The sequence below is a fragment of the Electrona antarctica genome (genome assembly GCF_951216825.1).
Source record: "Electrona antarctica genome assembly, chromosome: 12".
Taxonomy (NCBI): Eukaryota; Metazoa; Chordata; class Actinopteri; order Myctophiformes; family Myctophidae; genus Electrona; species Electrona antarctica.
The window spans coordinates 3,902,599-3,920,137 of record NC_136793.1 but is presented as its reverse complement, the minus strand read 5'-3'; the positions used below and the strand labels follow the sequence as shown (position 1 = coordinate 3,920,137).

General features: G+C 45.1%; 1 protein-coding gene across 1 annotated transcript in view; it reads left to right on the top strand.

Moving 5' to 3' along the window:
- The window catches only part of lss (lanosterol synthase (2,3-oxidosqualene-lanosterol cyclase)), a 77,606-nt gene extending 60,857 nt beyond the window's left edge, over nt 1–16,749 (top strand). The window contains exons 21-22 of the mRNA XM_079515637.1: nt 14,198–14,276; nt 16,514–16,749. Coding sequence (XP_079371763.1) covers nt 14,198–14,276; nt 16,514–16,681 — 247 coding nt within the window. The 3' untranslated portion in view covers nt 16,682–16,749. The remainder of the gene's footprint in view (nt 1–14,197; nt 14,277–16,513) is intronic.
- The last annotated feature ends 790 nt before the right edge of the window (nt 16,750–17,539 follow it).

Here is a 17,539-nt window from a genome sequence, read left to right as displayed (position 1 = left end):
CGTTATATTGTCAGGGAGGAGGTGTCTCTGTATTGTTATATTGTCGGGGAGGTGTCTCTGTATCGTTATATTGTCAGGGAGGTGTCTCTGTATCGTTATATTGTCAGGGAGGTGTCTCTGTATCGTTATATTGTCAGGGAGGTGTCTCTGTATCGTTATATTGTCAGGGAGGTGTCTCTGTATCGTTATATTGTCAGGGAGGTGTCTCTGTATCGTTATATTGTCAGGGAGGTGTCTCTGTATTGTTATATTGTCGGGGAGGTGTCTCTGTATCGTTATATTGTCAGGGAGGTGTCTCTGTATCGTTATATTGTCAGGGAGGTGTCTCTGTATCGTTATATTGTCAGGGAGGTGTCTCTGTATCGTTATATTGTCAGGGAGGAGGTGTCTCTGTATCGTTATATTGTCAGGGAGGTGTCTCTGTATTGTTATATTGTCGGGGAGGTGTCTCTGTATCGTTATATTGTCAGGGAGGTGTCTCTGTATCGTTATATTGTCAGGGAGGTGTCTCTGTATCGTTATATTGTCAGGGAGGTGTCTCTGTATCGTTATATTGTCAGGGAGGTGTCTCTGTATCGTTATATTGTCAGGGAGGTGTCTCTGTATCGTTATATTGTCAGGGAGGAGGTGTCTCTGTATCATTATACTGTCAGGGAGGTGTCTCTGTATCGTTATATTGTCAGGGAGGTGTCTCTGTATCGTTATATTGTCAGGGAGGTGTCTCTGTATTGTTATTTTGTCGGGGAGGTGTCTCTGTATCGTTATATTGTCAGGGAGGTGTCTCTGTATCGTTATATTGTCGGGGAGGTGTCTCTGTATCGTTATATTGTCAGGGAGGTGTCTCTGTATCGTTATATTGTCAGGGAGGTGTCTCTGTATCGTTATATTGTCAGGGAGGTGTCTCTGTATCGTTATATTGTCAGGGAGGTGTCTCTGTATCGTTATATTGTCAGGGAGGCGTCTCTGTATCGTTATATTGTCAGGGAGGTGTCTCTGTATCGTTATATTGTCAGGGAGGCGTCTCTGTATCGTTATATTGTCAGGGAGGTCATATTTGATACAGTCTGTTTCTAGTGAAAATGTAACTAATCCAGTAGCTTAAACAATAGCGTTTTCTCTCAGTCAGTTGATGCTTCATATCCATATGAGTGAAACGGCCGGGATGATTTGTTTATTTATCAAACACAGTTCTTATATGAGGCGATCTAAAATCCCCCTATGGGGATTATAATGCAAGTAAAAAGTGCATGAACCCGTGGACTTAGCGCCCTCCAGTGGACTTAGCGCCCTATGGGGTGCTCAGCCAATCAAATCATCGCTATGGGGGGCTCAGCCAATCAGAACCCGGTAACGCTGGTCATAGGAGGAAGACACTCCCCTTTAGTCACCTTATTTAAATAAAATCACACTGGTGTGAAGTGAGGGGCGCTCACACACACAGCTGTGCATAGGAGGGGCTAGGGGAGGGGCTAACGTCACAAAGGGAAAATAATGTGTGAAGTGAGGGGCGCTCTCATCATCGTACATCAATCTATGTTAGCGGACATTGATTGATTGATTGTGTAGCGGTCCCCGCCGAAAGAAGGTCAAGACTTGTACTGATGGTAGTGAATTTATTTAAGTCCATAAACCACCGTAAGAACTGAAGACAGTAAAAACGAAACAAAAAATACTATCTTCTGGCCCAGGCGGTGGCGTAACCGTCTGGGCACCCGACTGGTAATCCAGTCGCAGTGTGCCGCTGGTTCGACTCCCGAGCCCGACACGGCCTTTACTGCATGTCTTCCCCCATCTCTCTCCCGTTTCCTGTCAGCCTACTGTCTGTCCCTTCAAAAACCAATAAAAAGGCGTAAGCCGCAAAAAAAATAAATTAAAAAAAATAAAATAAATACTATGTTCATTTCACATAAGAACAGTACCAATATTAGCAGCTCACAAAAGCTCCAAAGTAATACTGTATTCCTGTATTACTGTAATCACATTACAATTAATAGATTACTTTAACATCACCATGCACTTATTATAATGAATTTGTTTTTCCCTTTTAGCAGCTGTTTTTAACTCCATAAAGTCATGAAAGACCTTCTTTTAACCTTTTTAATCTAAAATGTATGAAATGCAGTGTTAACAAATACCTTCCTTTGCATGTACAATTCTAACCTTTCATTTATAACACACTTTACAGAAAGAGTAGTGTTGTCGCATTCTTGTATGCTAGTACAGGGGTTCTCAACGTTTTTGGCCGGGGACCCCCGGAAATGCTTTGGCAATGTCTCGGGACCTCTGCCCCGCCCCCTCCCGACCCCCAATATAAATTGACTGCTACAATAACCTTAAACCATTTTGGGCGGGAACCCCTTTTGGTGTTTTAAGCATTGTTATAATTTAGCTATTGAAAAATAGCAGATCTACAAGCTCATAGCGCGCCACCAAGTGGCGCGCTACGAGCTACGCTACGAGCTACGCTATGAGCTAATTTGGGGACCCCCTAAAATAATTTGGCGACCCCCCGAGGGGTCGCGACCCACGGGTTGAGAACCCCTGTGCTAGTAGATGGAGAGTGGACAAGACAGGAATCGTCATCATTCTTTATTTCAAGTTCTCAGTCCATCTCAGTACAGTCAAAGTGGTAGCATCACTGCGTCCATCCTTCCCCAGTTCCCTCATCAATGACATACAACCCCCTTTTATTGTCAAGCATGTCTCAATATACAACAGGGCAATAGACAGATGATAACAGGTGGTGATTCAATCATCTCCTTTCATGGTGTTTGCTTGCGACATTTAGACATAGGTCTAAATGGGATAGTTGGAGTTGAACAAGCAGGAAACAGACTAATTTGAGAACACACCCAAGTAGGTCACCTTTGCCAGTAGGGCTTGAAGACTTCAGCTGTCAGATTGACAGGAAGACTACTCTAAATGGGATATTTACACAAATACATGTATGAGAGCACATTATTAGTAACTCCAGCTGTCAGATTGACAGCTGTCGTTAGTGGTTGTTTGGGAGAGGAAGACATGTTGTTCTATTGCGAGGACAACACCTTATTTAGGTGCCGTGGTATACTGGCTTGGAGACGACAGCTGTCAGATTGACAGCTGCATGAATTAGACTGAGCAAGGAAGAGACTTAATGGAAGGAAGATCAATACACAATAATGTATATATGTGTGGATCTATTTGGCATTCTAATAATTCCATTACAGTAGCAAACCAAACTCTGGTTTATAGTGCATTATCCTTATCACTCTGTGCCTTTCCTTCCATATACCATAACTGACCAGGATGTAAACAACCTTCCATATACCATAACTGACCAGGATGTAAACAACCTTCAATATACCATAACTGACCAGGATGTAAACAACCTTCCATATACCATAACTGACCAGGATGTAAACAACCTTCCATATACCATAACTGACCAGGATGTAAACAACCTTCCATATACCATAACTGACCAGGATGTAAACAACCTTCCATATACCATAACTGACCAGGATGTAAACAACCTTCCATATACCATAACTGACCAGGATGTAAACAACCTTCCATATACCAGAACTGACCAGGATGTAAACAACCTTCCATATACCAGAACTGACCAGGATGTAAACAACCTTCCATATACCATAACTGACCAGGATGTAAACAACCTTCCATATACCATAACTGACCAGGATGTAAACAATACGTTTCTTTCCTTCCATATACCACAACTGACCAGGATGTAAACAAATCAACAATGCATTTTAGCAATAGTACTTTAGCTCCAAAAACGTGTTATATTGCATGTAGCAAACACAGTCCATGTGTACCAACCTTATGCCTCTTCGGGGGGTGCTAAAACAATCATTGAATGTCTCAAAATACAAACAGTAAAATGCGCGGTTTTCTTTGTAGCAGCAGCAAAACACGCGCCTCCTCTCTCTCTGGCGGTCTGGTTATTATGTAATATACTTCCTCTTTCCGGTGCGCAGGTAGCTATGTCACACAAAACTCCCTTCAAAATAAAAGCATTTGGCTCAAATCACAAAATAAAAGGAAATCGACTTAAAACAGGTATGTTTCACAATAAGATCATAATAATAACAATGTCTGGTCACCCAGAAGATAGAATAGTTCAGTGACAAACGTGTTTGGGTTCTTTACAGATTGATTGATTGATTGATTGATTGAAGTATTTATTAACAGAGATTTATTTGTTTGCAGAATTACAGTACATTTCAATCACAACTCAATACAAAGACTGTTAACTGTGAGTGGACGACCCAATTAAGCATTACACTTGTTTACAAGAGGGTCCACCTTGTTCAATTCATCAAAACATTTAGAGACGTACAAATAGACACTTCTATATAGTCAAAAAAAATGAGGAAAACAGGAATTCATCATGAAGGAGGTAAAAAGGGAAAATAAACATATACAGTGAGGGGGAAAAGGGGTGGGTGGGTGGTGGGGGGGGATTCAGATTATTACGGGGGCCAGTTTCGAATTGCAGCCGTCCGTAGGTGCCCTTTAAGAGCGTTTTTGAAGGAGTCAAGGGATTTGCATGTCTTAATGACTGTTGGTAGGGCGTTCCACATTTTGGTGGCATAGGAGCGAAAATAATTGAGTCCCTTGTTGACATTTGACACATAAGGTACATAAGGTGGTCCCTGATTGGCCAAGCGCTCCCTCCCACCAACATGTGATTAGTTTAGAAGGTATTCCCTTCAATGTCTAGTTGGCGTTTAATGTTTTAATGTTTAATTCACGTCATATTTAGCGGAAGTCTGACGTCATTTCTCCGTTCGTTTCAATCTAGCGGAAATTTGACCTGACATCCCCTTTCATGAAGTCGTAACGCGACCTGGAGTGTTCAAATGGTCACTCTCAGAGTTACAGACCCGTTTTATGGTCATTCATGTGTTTCTGGTCATAATTATTATTTGGCGGCTGTGGCTCAAGAGGTAGAGCAGGTCCTCCAATGATCCTTGGGTCGGCGGTTCAAATCCCGGCTCCTCCTGTCCACATGTCGAAGTGTCCTTGAGCAAGACACTGAACCCTACACTGCCTCCAATGAGTCGGTCGGTGTGAGCTCGCCACCGTTGGTGTGTGAATGTGGGAAGTGAGGACGCTGGCGTTGACTGTTCACCACTTCACCTCCCAATGTATGCATGAATGAACCTTCACCTCCCAATGTATGAATGAATGAACCTTCACCTCCCAATGTATGAATGAATGAACCTTCACCTCCCAATGTATGCATGAATGAACCTTCACCTCCCAATGTATGAATGAATGAACCTTCACCTCCCAATGTAACCTTCACCTCCCAATGTATGAATGAATGAACCTTCACCTCCCAATGTAACCTTCACCTCCCAATGTATGAATGAATGAACCTTCACCTCCCAATGTAACCTTCACCTCCCAATGTATGAATGAATGGACCTTCACCTCCCAATGTATGAATGAATGAACCTTCACCTCCCAATGTATGCATGAATGAACCTTCACCTCCCAATGTATGAATGAATGAACCTTCACCTCCCAATGTAACCTTCACCTCCCAATGTATGAATGAATGAACCTTCACCTCCCAATGTAACCTTCACCTCCCAATGTATGAATGAATGGACCTTCACCTCCCAATGTATGAATGAATGAACCTTCACCTCTCAATGTATGAATGAATGGACCTTCACCTCCCAATGTATGAATGAATGAACCTTCACCTCCCAATGTATGAATGAATGAACCTTCACCTCCCAATGTATGAATGAATGAACCTTCACCTCCCAATGTATGAATGAATGAACCTTCACCTCCCAATGTATGAATGAATGGACCTTCACCTCCCAATGTATGAATGAATGAACCTTCACCTCCCAGTGTATGAATGAATGAACCTTCACCTCCCAATGTATGCATGAATGAACCTTCACCTCCCAATGTATGAATGAATGAACCTTCACCTCCCAATGTATGCATGAATGAACCGTCACCTCCCAATGTATGAATGAATGAACCTTCACCTCCCAATGTATGCATGAATGAACCGTCACCTCCCAATGTATGCATGAATGAACCTTCACCTCCCAATGTATGAATGAATGAACCTTCACCTCCCAATGTATGCATGAATGAACCGTCACCTCCCAATGTATGAATGAATGAACCTTCACCTCCCAATGTAACCTTCACCTCCCAATGTATGAATGAATGAACCTTCACCTCCCAATGTATGAATGAATGGACATTCACCTCCCAATGTATGAATGAATGGACCTTCACCTCCCAATGTATGAATGAATGAACCTTCACCTCCCAATGTATGAATGAATGAACCTTCACCTCCCAATGTATGAATGAATGAACCTTCACCTCCCAATGTATGCATGAATGAACCTTCACCTCCCAATGTATGAATGAATGAACCTTCACCTCCCAATGTATGCATGAATGAACCTTCACCTCCCAATGTATGAATGAATGAACCTTCACCTCCCAATGTATGAATGAATGGACCTTCACCTCCCAATGTATGTATGAATGAACCTTCACCTCCCAATGTATGCATGAATGAATCTTCACCTCCCAATGTATGAATGAATGAACCTTCACCTCCCAATGTATGAATGAATGGACCTTCACCTCCCACCTCTCATTTCTGTGTGTCCGTGGCAAAAATGGAATGTTGACCAAAATGTCCACCAACACAAGACCTCTGCTCCTCCTTCTCCTGGTCTTCCTCACAGGTCTCCTATTGGTCCTCCTATTGGTCCTCCTAGGGGGAGGAGCAGACCTCCTATTGGTCCTCCTAGGGGGAGGAGCAGACCTCCTATTGGTCGAGCCCTCCATGGCGTCTCCAGTCATCTCGGTCCTCCGTGCACATTAACACAATCCGTGCCGGGATTCCTTCAAAATAGGAGCTCTGGGGTTCCGGAAAGACATGGCCGCTTTTACTCTGAAGCTATTAAGCAAGATATTAACCTGAGGGCCTCATTAAGTGAAGGAGGGGGCCGCATATGGCCCCTGGGGGCCACCAGTTGATATTAACCTGAGGGCCACATTAAGTGAAGGTGGGGGCCGCATATGGCCCCTGGGGGGCGCCAGTTGATATTAACCTGAGGGCCACATTAAGTGAAGGTGGGGGCCACATGTGGCCCCTGGGGGCCCCCAGTTGATATTAACCTGAGGGCCACATTAAGTGATGGTGGGGGCCTCATGTGGCCCCTGGGGGGCCCCCAGTTGCCCATGTATTGTCCTAGGAGGACTTCCTAACCATATCCATATACACGTAGACGCCCTTTCCGGCTCTGAGGCGTGTCAAGGTTGAAAGCACAATTCTCCCGACATTCCTTGAAAAGCGTTTTGCCTTCGATGTAATGAGCAGCTTCCTGCGTGCGTAACATAGGTCCCGGACAAGACGTGCTGTGATTGGCCAGTAGTCACTTGAGTGACAGCGAAAGACGATGGAGGAGTCGCATGAGTGACGTCACTTGGGCAGCGACGCAGCCACGCCTTCAGCACTTCTGAATAAGAAAGCTGAGAGAACTGTTGTTTTGTGTTCACTCTGTAATGTTTTCTGTTAGGAGAACTGTTGTTTTGTGTTCACTCTGTAATGTTTTCTGTTAGGAGAACTGTTGTTTTGTGTTCACTCTGTAATGTTTTCTGTTAGGAGAACTGTTGTTTTGTGTTCACTCTGTAATGTTTTCTGTTAGGAGAACTGTTGCTTTGTGTTCACTCTGTAATGTTTTCTGTTAGTAATCTAATCCCCCCTGGCTCTGATGTTGTATTAATAACTGTTGTTTGTTTGTATTGTATTGTATTGTCATGACTGTTATAAAGATTTGTTAAAAAAAAAAGCCTTTACTTCAGCACTGCACTTCCGCTCGACTTCCTGCCTTCATTGGGAGAGGCGTCGCTCCAATGAACTGCAGCGCCCAGTCAGGCATCTGTTTTTATAATATCTATGTTCCTGTTTTTATAATATGTCTGTTCCTAAAGGGATTATATCTGTTTTTATATTATCTATGTTCCTATAGGGAGTATATCTGGTACGGAGGTCTAACGGGCCTTGCAAACGGGGAGCGATAAAACGCGCCTATAGTTCATTTTCAGTGAGACCTGCATTTTTGCTCGGAGCACTGGGGAGCAGTCGCGGTGCGACAACGCAAGCGTATTTACGTGAGCGCGGTCCCGTGAATTTGTTGCACGCGTGCTCGTTACGTGCACACGCCCCCCGCGACTCACCAGACCTGGATTCTGTTTAGCTTTTTTTTTACGCTTGCGTTGTTGCGCCGCTCTTCAGCAGACCTGGAGGAGACCTGTGTTGATCCAGGCCCTCTTCAACAGACCTGGAGGAGACCTGTGTTGATCCAGGCCCTCTTCAACAGACCTGGAGGAGACCCGTGTTGATCCAGGCCCTCTTCAACAGACCTGGAGGAGACCTGTCGTTGATCCAGACCCTCTTCAACAGACCTGGAGGAGACCTGTGTTGATCCAGGCCCTCTTCAACAGACCTGGAGGAGACCTGTGTTGATCCAGACCCTCTTCAACAGACGTGGAGGAGACCTGTGTTGATCCAGGCCCTCTTCAACAGACGTGGAGGAGACCTGTGTTGATCCAGGCCCTCTTCAACAGACCTGGAGGAGACCTGTGTTGATCCAGGCCCTCTTCAACAGACCTGGAGGAGACCTGTGTTGATCCAGACCCTCTTCAACAGACCTGGAGGAGACCTGTGTTGATTCAGACCCTCTTCAACAGACCTGGAGGAGACCTGTGTTGATCCAGGCAACAACGCCTGCGTTCCTCGCTTCTCGTTTGAAAGGCCCTTAACCCCTCTGTCTCCTCACCGTTCTCCTAGCTCCTAGAACTCCTAGATGTTAGACAATTTACAATTTAGGCATTTAGCAGACGCTCTTAATCCAGAGCGACATGTTAGCATCATGTTAGCATTATGTTAGCATGGATACCCAGTATTTCACTGTCTACACCGTTAGCACCACGTTAGCATTATGTCAGCATTATGTTAGCATCATGTTAGTATACAGACCCAGTGTTTCAATGTCTACATCGTTAGCATCATGTTAGCATCATGTTTGCATGGATACCCATTGTTTCAGTGTCTACACCGTTAGCATCATGTTAGCGTCATGTTAGCATCATGTTAGCATGCTACCATGTTCTCTAAGCCTTCTCCTGGTCCTCTACAAGGAGGTTGGACCTCCTGACGCCTGCGTCCCCTAACCGCCCTCCTATTGGTCCGGCAGGAGGAGCAGACCTCCTATTGGTCCTGCAGGAGGAGCAGACCTCCTATTGGTCCTCCAGGAGACCTCCCTAACGCCTCCTCCTCCTCACGGTCCTCCTGACGGTCCTCCTCCTGCTCCTCCCGGAGGCCGACCTCCTCCTCAGCGTCCTCCTCTTCCTCACCGTCCTCCTCTTCCTCACCATCCTCCTCCTCACCGTCCTCCTCTTCTTGGGAGCCGCCGCTGCTCTCCTCCTCCTCGTCCTCCTCTTGGCCGGCCCGCTAGCCCTCCTCCTTGTGGCCACCGTCGCCCTGCGCCTCCTCCTCCTCCTCCGGCGTCCTCCGACGGCCTTCCTGGCCTTCTTGGCCCCGCGCCTCCTCCTCCTGGCGGGCCTGCTCCTCTTGGCCAGGGCCTTGCGGTCGACGCGGAACGACCCCGCCGCCCCCCTCCCCCTGGTCTGCAGCAGCCAGCCCTTGTTGACCAGAGACTTGACGGCGATGCGGACGCGCGCCTTGTTGCGGTTGACGTCGTAGCCGCCGGCCGCCAGCGCCTTCTTCAGTGCCGCCAGGGACATGCCCTTCCGCTCGCGGGACTCTGAGACGGCGGCCACGATGAGCTCGCTGACCGTCGGGCCCGTCCGCCGGTGGCGCTTCGCCATCTGGACCTTGGCCGGGGAGGCGGCGGTCGGGCTGGGAGCGACCGCTTCTGACATCCTGTTTCCTTCTTTGATCTCTCCGGGTTTTGATGTTTCCCTTCTTTGATCTCTCCGGGTTTTGGTTAGAGCCTCTTCTGCGATGGTTTGGTCGCTGCTGTGCTTTTTGGTTTTTAAGCCTCTGTTTTTGTAAGAAAGATATTCTTACAGTTAATTAGATTTTCCTGAACACACTATTAAACGCTACTGCGGGGAGGTGGGCACGAGCGCACGCTTTTATCGCCCGTGAGGGGCGGGGTTAATGTCGTCACGTTGACTGCATTACCATATATGTAAATGTGGGGTCCGGGGACCCCCCCCCCACCCCCCCAGGAGTCCGGGGACCCCCAGGGGTCCTTGAGGGAGTTCCAGGGGGTCTCCAGCTAGTTTAGGACCAAAAAAATGGTCTGTAACTCTGAGAGTGTACAGATGGAACCAAATGGACCCCAACGGGTCCATTTGGTTCCATTTGTACACTATATTTTACGATATAAAGTGGGGGTCCCAGAGATAGAAATGCCATTAAATTTCTTCTCTTATGGGGGTCCCTGGCATATCTTTTCAAATGGGGGTCCCTGGCATATCTTTTCAAATGGGGGTCCCTGGCATATCTTTTCAAATGGGGGTCCCTGGCATATCTTTTCAAATGGGGGTCCGCAGGCTGATTAGTGTTGATTTGGGGGTCATTGACCTGACAAAGTGTGGGATGCTGCTAGGCCTGCTAGCTGGATGCTAGGCCTGCTAGCTGGATGCAAGGCCTGCTAGCTGGATGCTAGCTGGATGCTAGGCCTGCTAGCTGGATGCTAGCTGGATGCTAGGCCTGCTAGCTGGATGCTAGCTGGATGCTAGGCCTGCTAGCTGGATGCTGCTATCTGGATGCTAGCTGGATGCTGCTTGCTGGATGATTGCTGGATGCTAGCTGGATGCTAGCTGGATCCTAGCTGGATGCTGCTAGCTGGATGCTAGCTGGATGCTGCTAGCTGGATGCTAGCTGAATGCTGCTAGCTGGATGCTAGCTGGATGCTAGGCCTGCTAGCTGGATGCTAGCTTGATGCTAGGCCTGCTAGCTGGATGCTAGGCCTGCTATAGCTGGATGCTAGGCCTGTTAGTTCGATTCTAGGCCTACTATCTGGATCCTAGGCCTGCTAGCTGGATGCTAGGCCTGTTAGCTCGAGTAGCAAGCCAGTACTGAGTGGGCGGGGCATGACGTCACATGACCTGTGGAGGGGGCGGGGCAACATGTCGTCACATGACTGCATACCATATATGGATATACTTCCTACTAGCTCGAGTAGCGACCACTCGTGGGTCGAACCAATGGGACGCGAGGATGATGTGACATCACGTCGACCAATGAGAAGTTCACCTCCCTTAGAGATAGGGTGAGTTCACCTCCCTTAGAGATAGGGTGAGAATCTCCCTTAGAGATAGGGTGAGAAGTTCATCTCTCTTAGAGATAGGGTGAGAAGTTCACCTCCCTTAGAGATAGGGTGAGAAGTTAATCTCCCTTAGAGATAGGCTGAGAAGTTAATCTCATTAGAGATCGGCTGAGAAGTTCATCTCCCTTAGAGATAGGGTGAGAAGTTCACCTCCCTTAGAGATAGGGTGAGAAGTTCACCTCCCTTAGAGATAGGGTGAGAAGTTCACCTCCCTTAGAGATAGGGTGTGAAGTTCACCTCCCTTAGAGATAGAGAAACACAGGGACTACAAATTTCACGCCCCCAAATGAGACATCGCCCCCACTTCTGGTCCGTTTCAACTTTGTACTGCAGCTGTCAATGCAATCAGAGGCATCATAAAATACCCCCATTTCACTGGTCCATTACTGAGGCTGTAGCGATTTCTTTGTGTTCTAATAAAGTCCCATATGTTTGATTTGTCCTTTTCAATGTCATACACCTGCCATCTCAATATACATCTCACAAAGTACTATAATATACTCCATCAGTTTGTGAAAAGTGCTAGCATTGTAAATCTCAAGTCAAAGTGGTCGCACGGTATATATACGTTGAGGTTTTCAATACCCAGACACCGGCATATCTGTTGCATTTCATTTCATAGGCTATGTATTTGTGGAAAATTACCCAAACAGCATCTTGCAAGACTAATTATTAATACTCATCTGTTAAGGGCCTTTCTCTGCCCCACCTCTCTCCGTGTGTTTTAGGATCCAAGATGGCCACAGCACCAGGAGGGGGTGGCCTTACTGGGCTGCGTTCACAAATTGCGTTTGTCTTGCGTCTGTGTTTAATGGCCGCTCCAATGCATTTCCAATGGAACCCCATATGGTTTGACCAAACATTTTGTTTGATGGGGGGAGAGGGGGGCAGAACACATCCATCAAAGCTGTGTTCAGACACAAGTCAGGTGTCAGACACAAGGCAAGTGTCTTGAACGCAGCCCAGTAAGGTCATATGTCGACCCCGCCCGCTCACCTCCGCCCCACCCCCTCCTGGTGCTGCGGCCATCTTGGATCCTAAAACACAGGGAGAGAGGTGGGGGGGCAGAGAAAGGCCCTAAATGTCAGGATATGCCACTCCTCCATTTAGCAAACAGTCAAATGTGTTCTGATTTCAATAAATGACATCATGTGAAGCTCCCATTAACCCTAACCCTAATACAACTAATACCTAATAAATGACATCATGTGAAGCTCCCATTAACCCTAACCCTATTACAACTAATACCTAATCAATGACATCATGTGAAGCTTCCATTAACCCTAACCCTATTACAACTAATACCTAATCAATGACATCATGTGAAGCTCCCATTAACCCTAACCCTATTACAACTAATACCTAATCAATGACATCATGTGAAGCTCCCATTAACCCTAACCCTATTACAACTAATACCTATATCATGTGAAGCTTCCATTAACCCTAACCCTATTACAACTAATACCTAATCAATGACATCATGTGAAGCTTCCATTAACCCTAACCCTATTACAACTAATACCTAATCAATGACATCATGTGAAGCTCCCATTAACCCTAACCCTATTACAACTAATACCTAATCAATGACATCATGTGAAGCTCCCATTAACCCTAACCCTATTACAACTAATACCTATATCATGTGAAGCTTCCATTAACCCTAACCCTATTACAACTAATACCTAATCAATGACATCATGTGAAGCTTCCATTAACCCTAACCCTATTACAACTAATACCTAATCAATGACATCATGTGAAGCTTCCATTAACCCTAACCCTAATACAACTAATACCTAATCAATGACATCATGTGAAGCTTCCATTAACCCTAACCCTATTACAACTAATACCTAATAAATGACATCATGTGAAGCTCCCATTAACCCTAACCCTAATACAACTAATACCTAATAAATGACATCATGTGAAGCTTCCATTAACCCTAACCCTATTACAACTAATACCTAATAAATGACATCATGTGAAGCTCCCATTAACCCTAACCCTAATACAACTAATACCTAATAAATGACATCATGTGAAGCTTCCATTAACCCTAACCCTAATACAACTAATACCTAATAAATGACATGTGAAGCTTCCATTCTGTACTTTGATCATCTGCAAAACGCTGAAAGACCAATGCCCCATTGTGTCCTAAAGCACTGTACTTGGTCGCATTACTTTGATTGACACATGTCACGTTCATTTGATTGACACATGTCACATTAATTTGATTGACACATGTCACATTAATTTGATTGACACATGTCACAATTGATTTGATTGACACATGTCACATTACTTTGATTGATTGATTGAAGAATTTATTAACAGTTTGCAGAATTACAGTACATTTCAAGCACAAACTCAATACAAAGGCTGTTAACTGTGAGTGGACGACCCAATTAAGCATTACACTTGTTTCCAATAGGGTCCACCATGTTCAAATCATCAAAACATTTAGAGACGTACAAATAGACACTTCTATAGACAGAACAGGAATTCATCATAAAGGAGGTAAAAAGGGAAAAGAAATATATACAGTGAGGGGAAAAAAGGGGGGGGTGGGGGGGGGGGAATCAGATTTTACGGGGGCCAGTTTCGAATTGCAGCCATCAGTAGGTGCCCTTTGAGAGCGGTTTTGAAGGAGTCAAGGGATTCGCATGTCTTAATGACAGTTGGTAGGGCGTTCCACATTTTGGTGGCATAGGAGCGAAAATAATTTAGTCACATTTAGTGACACATGTCACAATTGATTTGATTGACACATGTCACAATTGATTTGATTGACACATGTCACATTGTGTGTTTTTCAGACATCCAGACACGGCGGCCATTGAGAGGGCGGTGCAACTGCTGATTGACAAGCAGTTACCCAATGGGGATTGGCCACAGGTGAGTGATTGACAAGCAGTTACCCAGCAGAGCGTGGCAGTCCCGCCCCCTTTCAGTCCCGCCCCATTTCAGTCCCGCCCCTTACAGTCCCGCTCCCTTTCAGTCCCGCCCCATTCAGTCCCGCCCCCTTTCAGTCCCGCCCCCTTTCAGTCCCGCCCTCTATAGACTCATAGACGTTAAAAAAAGTATGTATTTAAGCATTTATGTTATACTTTAGCTGTTGGAAAATAGCAGATCTACAAGCTTGTAGATCTGCTATTTCTGAAAAATCGTGAAAATGCGGCGCAAATCTTTGAATATATATTCTTTCACAGCGAACAACATATTTTCAGACGGGGGTCGGCAGCCAATTACATAATAATTGTTGGGGTTCTCATAGGCGTTTCAAAAAGTATTTATTTAAAGACGTTTACGCTGCGGACAGAGACAACTCTTGTCGTGACAAATCATGACGACAAACACAATGTTTTGGAGCAGATTAAATAATTAGAAAGAAGAAATACTAAACAAAAAGTGTTAAACGTTTTTTTTAATATTTAATGTCATATTGTCTATGTCAATGGGTTAGGGTTAGCACTTATGTTTGATGGTGCAACCACTCCAAGGAACAGCAATGTCCGTCCTCACCTATGTGACTATGAGTACCAGTAGGGGCAAAAGTGGCGCTGTTGTGCCAGAAACAGAGAGAGAGAGATAGTGTTGCACTGTTGCCTGCTAATTACACAGAGAGAGAGAGGCAGGGGGAGTTGCACCACTCAGTTCACACAGGTGTGATTTTTTCTTCTAGCAGCCATAACATTAACTTTAAAACATTTTTTTTATATTTAATGTCATATTGTCTAATGTCTATGTCCCTCACACTTATTTCTAATGGTTTGAGCCTCAATCACCTTATTTTTTGCTTCTGAAGCTGTTTTAGCTGCAGTACCACAATGTCCACATGGGGGTGTGTGGACTCATATCTCTGTCGTATGGGCACACACACACACACACACACACACACACACACACAAACCCACACACACGTCAATAATGTTAATATTTTGTCCATAGGAGGTTCATAATGTTAATATTGTGTCCATAGGAGGTTCATAATGTTAATATTGTGTCCATAGGAGGTTCATAGTGTTAATATTGTGTCCATAGGAGGTTCATAATGTTAATATTGTGTCCATAGGAGGTTCATAATGTTAATATTGTGTCCATAGGAGGTTCATAATGTTAATATTGTGTCCATAGGAGGTTCATAGTGTTAATATTGTGTCCATAGGAGGTTCATAGTGTTAATATTGTGTCCATAGGAGGTTCATAATGTTAATATTGTGTCCATAGGAGGTTCATAGTGTTAATATTGTGTCCATAGGAGGTTCATAATGTTAATATTGTGTCCATAGGAGGTTCATAATGTTAATATTATTGTGTCCATAGGAGGTTCATAATGTTAATATTGTGTCCATAGGAGGTTCATAATGTTAATATGATTGTGTCCATAGGAGGTTCATAATGTTAATATTGTGTCCATAGGAGGTTCATAGTGTTAATATTGTGTCCATAGGAGGTTCATAATGTTAATATTGTGTCCATAGGAGGTTCATAGTGTTAATATTGTGTCCATAGGAGGTTCATAGTGTTAATATTGTGTCCATAGGAGGTTCATAGTGTTAATATTGTGTCCATAGGAGGTTCATAATGTTAATATTGTGTCCATAGGAGGTTCATAGTGTTAATATTGTGTCCATAGGAGGTTCATAGTGTTAATATTGTGTCCATAGGAGGTTCATAGTGTTAATATTGTGTCCATAGGAGGTTCATAATGTTAATATTGTGTCCATAGGAGGTTCATAGTGTTAATATTGTGTCCATAGGAGGTTCATAGTGTTAATATTGTGTCCATAGGAGGTTCATAATGTTAATATTGTGTCCATAGGAGGTTCATAGTGTTAATATTGTGTCCATAGGAGGTTCATAATGTTAATATTGTGTCCATAGGAGGTTCATAGTGTTAATATTGTGTCCATAGGAGGTTCATAATGTTAATATTGTGTCCATAGGAGGTTCATAGTGTTAATATTGTGTCCATAGGAGGTTCATAATGTTAATATTGTGTCCATAGGAGGTTCATAGTGTTAATATTGTGTCCATAGGAGGTTCATAATGTTAATATTGTGTCCATAGGAGGTTCATAGTGTTAATATTGTGTCCATAGGAGGTTCATAGTGTTAATATTGTGTCCATAGGAGAACATCTCGGGCGTGTTCAATAAGAGCTGTGCCATCAGCTACACCTCCTACCGCAACGTCTTCCCCGTCTGGGCTCTGGGACGCTACAGGAGGCTGTACCCTGAGAGGCCCCTGGCTGGCCCCCCCAGAGGACCCCCCAGAGGACCCCCCAAACCTCTACCCTGAGAGGCCCCTGGCTGGCCCCCCCAGAGGACCCCCCACTGGCCCCCACAGAGGACCCCCCCACTGGCCCCCCCTAGGACCCCCCACTGGCCTCCCCAAAACTCTACCCTGACCTCCACTGGCCCCCCCAGAGGACCCCCCACTGGCCTCCCCAAAACTCTACCCTGACCCCCTCTGGCCTCCCCAAAACTCTACCCTGACCTCCCTCTGGCCTCCCCAAAACTACCCTGACCTCCCACTGGCCTCCCCAAAGGTCAAAGGTTGAAATCTCTGGCCGAACCTGACGGCTTGGGGTCGGTTCCTCATTGCATTGATTAATGATTTAATGATTAACACAGCCGACGCGAATCGCGTATCAATACGTTATCAATTAATCAAACGTCGGGTGCGAATCACGTATCAATACGTTTCAATCACTTTTTTATAGCATACTTTCATTCATCTTTTTACCCACCCGGACAATGAAGAACCATCGCCCTATCATTGCTGCTTAGTCCCGCTCACGTGATCAGAAAAAAAACCAAAAAAAAAAAAAACCCTCCCCTCCTGAAAACAGGAGGGCCGGCCGCTTTACGTGTATAAACCAGTGTAAAATGGATACGCCCAGTCTGTGTGTGAAAAGAATCAAATTTCACCTAACCTCGCCTCACCAGGCTTTCCTCCACCTATTGGCTTTTATACTCGATTCCCCCCTCCCCTCCTGTTTCTCCTGCAGGAGGAGGGCCTTGCGAGATGGGGGCTCATGTCTCGGAAAAAAACATGAACGGAACGCTGTTACGCTGCCTAACACATGATCTGCAGATTCTGCACCAGATGATAATTGCACAACGTCTGCAACACGTCTGCATGTTTACTTCTTCA